This window comes from Cynoglossus semilaevis, chromosome Z (genome assembly GCF_000523025.1).
Source record: "Cynoglossus semilaevis isolate Cse_v1.0 chromosome Z, Cse_v1.0, whole genome shotgun sequence".
NCBI lineage: Eukaryota > Metazoa > Chordata > Actinopteri > Pleuronectiformes > Cynoglossidae > Cynoglossus > Cynoglossus semilaevis.
The window spans coordinates 13,151,966-13,160,860 of record NC_024328.1 but is presented as its reverse complement, the minus strand read 5'-3'; the positions used below and the strand labels follow the sequence as shown (position 1 = coordinate 13,160,860).

The window sequence follows — 8,895 nt, the reverse complement described above, 5'->3', positions numbered from 1 at the left end:
TCATTCATTCTCATCCTGCCTTTTCCATCTTTCTTACTCAATGTCAGCTGATGCAGATGACACCACCTTGTGCCCAGCGCCGACATCAGCACCAGCACCACCCTCCCTCTGATCCACTTCAGGTGTTGGATTCTGCGGACTTTACGACCGTTGACAAATTGACCATAAAATTAATACTCTCACTCTGTACGATAAATTTGGGAGTTTTTCTCACTTTAAAACAACACATGGAAATAACCACTAAAGGTCAGTTAAGTTTAAGTCTAGTTTCAAGGTCATGGGTATCAAACTTATTAATGCAAGTGGCCAAAAAATGTAAAAAGGTAATTGTGGGTCGAACAGGGTTAATATTTACTGAAAAGTCTATTCCAGCACCAAAATGTCACAAAAACAACATCAATTATGGAGATTTGTGTTTTTGGTGAACAAATGTAAATGCATTATTGATTAGAAGAAGAATTCAAGAAAGAAGAATTGTGAATTACTCTCCCTGCACACAAACTGAGCATTTAGTTTTAGGCACCCAATAACCATAAGGACAGACTCTTTTCAGATAAATGTTCATTTTAAGACAAACATACGTACGATAAGTTCTGGTGGGCCACATAGAATGATACGGTAGGCCTTATTTGGTCTGTGGGCCTTGAATTTGACACGTAATCCAAGTGTTTGTGACATACAATACTTGTGTGGAAAGTGAACTACTTGTACTAGTTGACCTCTGTTTTTAACCCATCACCAAAGTGAACAGTGGACACCTCAGTGGTGGACTCAGCTGGTGGACTCGAACCTGAAGCCTTCCGGACCCAAGTCCTCTTCCTTAACCATTAAGCCACCTAATAATTTGAAAAAAAATAAACCTGCCACATAGTGGACTTGGTTTACTGGTCATCTCACGAGACGTTTTCAGCCAATAACAAGCTACATAAAGAATCCTAGAATACTTGCCAAATGATACATTCCCTCAACACTGTAGAACCATGATGAACCATGTGCAAAAAAATGCCGATGAACAACATAATCATTTCTGTTCTGCTCTCAAAATGCATCAAAATGCAACAAATGTTTAGTGTGATTCATACAAGTGAGCAGGAAATGGCCATCAGTGACTTCCTGCGTTTGAGGTTCACATGGGAGGAAAACAAATTCGGCCTCTTGAACCCACTTAGTTGGGTTAAAAATTTCTGGTTCTTGAAGAATGAAAACAGGTCAGAGCGGAACCACGTCATTAATGGCGGTCAATGCAGGTTGATTGGCTGCGAGTGACAAAATCTGAGAGCACAATTGGGGCCAAGTCTTTTACCGAGTGCCTCACGCTGATGACGTGCTCTTTCTTCCTGAGCATGGTTACACATTAAATATCTTCAGCTGGGTTTATAGTTTTAATTTTCCAAATAGGAAGAGGAAGAAAGCAATGCTTGATAAGTCAAACATTAAATATTTATTGTTCAATGTCCAGCTGTTGGTGGCTGTGGGGGTTGGGGTAGGGTCTAAAGATCGAGAAGGTGGCGAAATGGTCACCGGTTTTGTATGTGGGGACACATTTCTTTGACAGGCAAGAGCACTTGACGTCTCCTCCAGATCTAAGCCTTGACCAGATAGGGCCGCAGCATCACGTCCTCCCCCTTATTTTCCCCTTATTTTCGCGTCTTACTAAAGTTCACATCCTCTAAGTCACCTCTTTCTCTCCATGATTGGAATTCTGTGTTTCCTTCTCTACTTAGATTACTCATGAATATCCATGAGCTTGTTATCTGGCCTGGCTCCTAAAATGTGCTCAATATAAAAATGAGGCAGTCATCAAGCCTAGGGGGCAGTAGAGGGAATCAAAATACATGAAAAAAAAAATCAGTTTCTTACCTCAGTGTGAACTGCTCTGTATTTGAATCCGTCCTCATGAAGACACCAAAATACACCGTCTTGCCAAGCCGAACTGGACTGGGTGGAATCAGAACTTCCACATTTTCATCTAGCCTGAGTCGTTCTCCTTTGGCAGAAACTTTTCCCGTTGTCATTACCACAGAACCCAACTTCAGAAAGTCCTGGAGATCATCATCGACTTGGCTGCTCCACTTACCCCTCGGGCCCATACCCAACCCTCCAAGAGGCCCAATATTTACACTTTTACCCTTCCATGGTTCGTTCACAATATGGGGACATTCTTGACCAGCGCCTGCTACTGGTATAACTGAGTAATACACATCCACTGACGGCAGAGAGCCTTCGGGAGGTCTTTTTCGTATGTGTGGCGGCATAAACCACGCTGGAGGAATCTCCAGGCGGACAACGCAAATTCCAGATGGGCCCGACAGTCGGCAGCCAGCTGAGGGCGCAGTTTCACTGGGGTCCCGGATAGCCATGACTCGGACACATGGTAGAAGGGCGGCAGGAAGTGGGTCAGGCTCATCCCAACGTCGCCCCACTAAATAAAATAGTACCTGAAAACAAACAGAAGGAATTTGGGTCCTCAGAAAGATGTTTGGACAAAAAAAAATGCCAAAGCAAAATGTTCATATCTATGACCTGTTCAGAATATTTTTGTAGAATCGCTTAAGCATATCATCAAATCAGATCATATTAGATAGTATTAGAGTATTAGAAAGTATTAGAAATAGAAATATCTTGATACCTGTATCCAGGGTCTTGCTGGTCCAACTTTGGGAACCACAACTTGACCTTTGATTTTCCAGTTCAAAGTCACCAGATTGGTCGTCTGCAGCACGTGCGGCAGTGGACTCTGAAGCAGCTCCACCGGGATTGGCTGCTCAGTGCTTAGGTTCCCGTAGCTGCAGTTAACACTTGGCAGGTTTCGCGGCGCAGCGATGCCAGGTTCCAGCCGGTGGAGAAAGAAGGGCTCGGTCCGTGATGACAGGCTGCCATTTCTCACCACTTCTTGATTGGCTTCCCGCAGGAAGAAGGCGGAGTCGGTGCCGTTCAACTGGCACTGGACGGGGAGGTATGTGGGCAGTGATGATGGAAAGCGGGAATGTTTGGAGTCCAGCCTTCCCACTGGTCCACCTCCTGCTGCTCCTGTCTGGCTGTCAGACACTAAGGGGCGACAAGGAGAACACAGAAGATTACTGAGGACAAGAAGCATACAATAATTGGTGTGAGGACAAAGTCAGGTGAACTGTGGTGGGCTTACAAAACTTTTCTTTTTCGTAAAACAAATAAACAATATTATACGTTTATATTGTATTAAATGTATATTTCATACCAGGGATGGATCGGGACTGGAATCAGTCTGATATTGGTCAACATTACAGAATGACATATCATAAAAAAAAACTGTAGCCTTTATGATCTGATACCTTAGCCCAGTATTTCCCAAACTTTTTATCTGGGGACCCATATTTTAAAAGTCACAAACATTTGCAACCCAAGTCAATAGACCTTATTTACAAACTCCTGAGAAACGTTGGGTGAGACGACCCAAAAAAACATATCTTGTGACCCACGTGAGTGCCGTGACCCAGTCTTTGGGAATGATATTAGTATCGGTAGATACTCCAAGTTCCATTATCGATATCAGACATGAACGAGTTGTATTGAGCCGTCTGTTTATGTGAGAATGCTTTTGGTATTTCCAACACACATATATAAGCACAACAAGAGAGCGCTTGACACTGGGGCTGGTTGACGTGGGAATTTTTTTTTTTTTCAAAAAGTCCAGAGTCACAGAGTATCATCGAGTGAACCTTGAATCTCTAATGACCCAGTTTTTATTGCAAGATAAAAAACATTTAACATCACATGAAGTGACCGTGGGTCGAGACCCTTCAGCTGATCGGCCCCTTGCCGCAGGTTCACCCTCTCAGAACTATCTACAACTCTCAAACCACCATAAATATCACCTTAAAAACCACCTCTTCAGACAAGCATAGGTATCGCAACTTCTGCCTTATCATCTGTTGTATTTTATTTTGTTTATTTACTTTATTTTTTATTGTGTTTTGTACAGTGAGCCCTGAAAGGTGATTATAAATTTAAACTACTTATCTTAATTATCATCAAATCAGTGTGTCACATCATCTTTTAAGTAAATCTTCACACCTGATGGACACTGTACTTTTGTCACCAGTAACAGCAGTCCTCCCAGAGTGCTGTTCGACAGCATCGCCCAAGTGACAGTCAAGCGAAAAAGCTGTTACCCCTGTCCCCGACTGAAAGCCTTGAATGATTAGGGAGGGCCCTGGAACATGTATTAAAGCTTCTGAAAACATGAGCTGCTGTTCCGCCTGCGAGATGTTGTTAAAGGAGAATCCGGGATTTTAGTGTTTCCTCCCACGTATCCCATGCTTCCTGCCTCCGTGTACTTAACACTGTGCCTCTGTACTTCCTCCCTTGACACATGCTCCCACCTTCTCCAGGAGGAGACGATATCCTCACCCGTGGCTTTCTGCTCTGATGATGGCAGAGTTTTGCTCGGTCACAGTTTATACAGTAAAGCTGCTTTTATAAGATTTGTCTTTTTTATGCAACTGCAATATGTTTTATCCGCACACTCAGACAAAAGGGATTCTTTAACACAATAATTAGGGGTCCCCAACCCCTGGTTCAGGGACCAGTGTTGGTACGCAGGTCATTTTGTACCGGGCCGCTGCGAGACACAGTGAAAAAATGTACCTCAGTTTTACTAATTGACTTAATTCTAAAAGAATCCAGTCATTATCCCTTATGGTCAAAGGTCATTCAGACTCTGATACTAAGAAAAGAAAGTCTAAAAGACGTTTTATTCTGAAAATGAAATGATCCTTCAACGATGGCGTGGTATTATCGGTCCACAGTAACGGCTGATACCGGTCCTTGGTACAAAAAAAGGGTTGGGGGACCACTGCTTTATACAATGCTGATAAAATGTGCAGTATATTCAAAACTCTAACTATTTAAATTGAATTTAAACCTTAGCCAGGACTGTAAAACGAATCAAATCTTCAGTGGAAATGTTCCGATACTGCAGAAACAACAAGATAGAAACTCGGCGAACCTGATCATAATTGGTGTCGTTTCCATTGGCCTGACGATGATCACAACGACAATGAATTTTTATGAACCACGTTTTTCACATTTGACATCAAGTGCAGTTATTTACTTCAAATGGAAATGGGGGCAATTGGCTGCAGGAAAAGGGTTGACTGCAAACATTTACCAAAACGTTACAACAACAGCACGGCACATTCCTAAATAAATGTCAGTGAGTAAATAAAAGAAGCCTTTGTTCAAAGTAAAATGAAGCGTTTCCATCAGGCCCGGGCCGGGACACAGACACACAGACACACACACAGACAGAGTCACGGTGGATTTGTGTGGAAGTCTGTGTGTATATTTGTGTTGTAGTGTAGCAGAGTGTGAAAATATAATGAGCGTGGGACAACACAGTGTTGTCTGGGGCGAGACATACTGAGGCGACTTCACAAAAAATAATAGCAGATAAATAAAGTGATACCTCGGTGCAACGAGAAAAAGAAGGTGGGTTTGGTTACAGTGTGTGGGCACGAAGGGGTGAGGCGGGGGTGAGAGAGTTGGCTGAGGTGAAGCTATTAGAAATAAAGACATTATAGGAAACAAAGTTAGGGCATGATGGGAAATGAAATGTGAAGAGAAAGTGACGGAGTCTATTTATTATCAACTTAATAATTGTCATAATTGTGACTTTTTACGTCCGCTAGACGTGAAATTGTGTTTTCTGAATAAGTAAACAATTTGTAAAGATTAAAACTGTAGGTACTACAACACACACATATACAAATATACAATACATAATTTACAAATTAACCTAATAAATGTCAGCACAAACTAAATGAGCAGTTTTACATTAGCAGTAATACTCTACAGTGTGGGTTACCAACCTCTGGTGCGTGGGCCGGTATGGGTCCATGAGTCATTTGGTCCTGTGTTGCAGCCAAATAGTTATTCATTCAATTATTCATTCATTATTTACTTTATTTAATGATAATCCAGTTGTTTTTTGTTTGTTTTTTTTTATTTGAACTAAAACAAATGACATGTAACAGTCAGTCAGTAAACGCTAAAAGGCTAAAATGCCTTCCCTCTATTGGGGAAATGCAGGCATTGCAGGGGAAAGGCAGAAATATAATGAAAATATAAATTAACATAAACACAAACATTAATTTGGAAAAGGTTTTGTGGGCCGGATTAAAAAGCCAAATGGGCCGCATCTGGCCCGCGGGCCATAGTTTTGCCTATGGCTGCCCTAGCCTCTTTCATTAACCTCGTCCATTTTAAGTATATGTTTAATCTTAATCTTAACTTTAACTGACCAAAAATCTCCACCTCAGAACTTCAGAACACTCGCTCAGACCATAGTACCTGCAAAATGTCCTCAGAACTGTATGTTCAAACAAACGACCCCACAGGTACTGCTTCACCAGGTACACACACACACACACACACATACAAACAATCCATAATTTTGCTCTGTTGTGATTTCACTGTATTGCCGCATCTGGATGTGTCAAACAAAAAACAAAACGACAGAATTTGAAGATTAACTTTTTCTCCCTGCTGACTTAAAAAAAACAACAACAAAATAAACTTTTCCAGCTGCAAATCCTTCAAGTGTCTCAAACACTTTTCCTAAAAAACACCACCTGATTTGTCGGCTGTTTCTTCTCATGTGTCTTGTTGCATCACCTCATTGAGGGTGAGGAGAAAACGCCGTCGCCAGCCATCGCCTCTTACCTCGCTTGGCACATTTGTTGCAACAGCTTTTTCAAGGATGAAAACTTCACTTCGACGTGCAGTAATTGCTGCTTTTACTCTGTTACGTCCAGAGCAATGCACAACCATTAGTCAGAGGAAAATCGAATCATTTCCGCCGTTAAATGCCAAACATCGTGTCCAACTGAAGTAGAACTTGAAAAAAAGTTTGGGTGTTTTTTTGGGTTTTTTTTTTTTTGGAGAAAGGCAAATATTTCTAGGCCAACTGTTGAGCAGAAGACCAATTGGCCTTGCTCAAGTAAAAGGCGAGGAAAATCACAGACAGTGCAGCAAAGCAAAATCCATCACAGATGAATTTCCTGGAAAGAATGAACTCCATTGATCACACAGATGGCACACTATCACCAGGAAGAGCAGGGAAGAGGGACAGAAAGAGATATGGGGGAGATACAGATGGAGTCAGACATGGAGACGGAGACGGCATGAGAAGTGGAAAAAACCACAGCAGGACGGCTGAGGAGGATGAGTGATAACGGGGCCAGGGTGGGAGAGGGGAGGGATGGGCTTTCTATTTCTGAACAGAGAATTCATCAGGACTTTACTCCGGTGGTCTCTCTCTCTATCTCCCAGGACTGCCCTCGTCTCTGCCTCCCTCTCCATCTTGCACCACCCATGTTCTCTGTGCTGTAGTTAGGACATTCTTTTTTCTTTTTTTTGGTTTTTAATTTCTGACTTTAGCCAGTACTCTCTGTTTGAAGTTCACATCCCAGTGTGAAAACTGAGGACCGGTAATACCGCGCCACTCTTGAAGGATCATTGAATTTTCACTTTTTTCGACTTTTTTCCGTTAGTATCAGAGTCTGAATGGCCTGTTGGTTTGAAACATTGACAGATTACCTTTGAATGAAAACAGTACCAGGCCCGGTACCAAATGGCCTGTGGACCGACTCTGGTCCCTGGACCGGAGGTTGGGGACACCAGCTGTAAGTAACTGGATTCAACAATACATCAGAGCAAAACACTCACTGCCACCGTGTCGTGGAAATAAAGATCAAGTTCACTGAACCTTCGGTTTTTGATCAGTTCTTGAAAAGGTCAACAGTTGAATTATCATCCATGAAGTCTTTAGGTCTGAAAACAAACCTGAAGTCATAATGAAATGTAATCTATCAGACGCTAATGTTTACTAATGTTTTCATTTGTGTGATTAGATGGGAGTAACATTTACTCCGACAGCGGTCAACTCCAAATTATATGGACTTATTCCACCAAGGTTGTATTTGGACAAAAATGAGAACCTATACTGTAGTCAGTCAAGGTGGGTCAGTCTTTCCAGTATTTTGGTCTTTATCTTTGCATCATACCTTCAGGGCCAGATACTCAAAAATAAAATAAAATAAAAATCACATTTTTATCTAACATTTGCTGTTTATTTTAAAATCCAGTTATGGCCCACGTCTGGACAATCTGTGGGCGGGATCGGAGCAGTGGGCCATCAGTTGATGATCACTGGTCTATAATATATTGGGTGATTTTATTATTATTATTATTATTTATATTTTTTTTATTTTGCCTCAGACAGAGACAGGAGGTTGGTCATTGATCGATTCAAATCACTGACACAGATCATTCATGAATGTGTTGTGCCCACCGGCCTCTCCCCCTCCCTCACCCACGTCACGTTCATTCCCCTCTCCATTTAAGTCATCTCATTTCGCCACCTTCTGTTACACTCTTGTTTTGTCATTACCAATTTCCCACAGATGTAATTAAATCTACCGCGAGAGAGACATGTTATTACCGGTAGGATTGACGAGAACTTGGAATCCGCTACATCAGAAAACTACACTCACCTTCTGTCACACCAGGTACAATTTACAAGACTATTTACCAAACACTCAAAAAATGGACCATTATATTTGCAAAGGATGTTGTTAATTTAAAAACGTTACTCTACATTCCATCGTACTCCCTTCTCAACTCAACTGTTTTTTTTTTCGTAAACGGCTTAAACTGAATGCCGACTTTAACAGTGTTTTAAACTTCTGCTTCTCAAAAAAAAAATAACAGTAACTATTTATGGAGGAGTGGGCACCGACTCTAACTGAGAACTTATCAACCGCATGTCCACCTACACCTGTAAGCAAGCAGCTAATAGGCTAATAGTTGTCCTTCACTCAATGTTCATGTGGCCCTTCGGCAAACCCTGCCTTA

General features: G+C 41.8%; 1 protein-coding gene across 1 annotated transcript in view; it reads right to left on the bottom strand.

Moving 5' to 3' along the window:
- Positions 1–3,217, bottom strand: part of LOC103397953 (transmembrane protein 132D) — a 118,509-nt gene extending 115,292 nt beyond the window's left edge. Inside the window, exons 1-2 of the mRNA XM_025053314.1 lie at positions 2,630–3,217; positions 1,861–2,438 (exon numbers count right to left, since the gene is read on the bottom strand). Coding sequence (XP_024909082.1) covers positions 1,861–2,438; positions 2,630–3,097 — 1,046 coding nt within the window. The 5' untranslated portion in view covers positions 3,098–3,217. The remainder of the gene's footprint in view (positions 1–1,860; positions 2,439–2,629) is intronic.
- Positions 3,218–8,895: the final 5,678 nt, after the last annotated feature.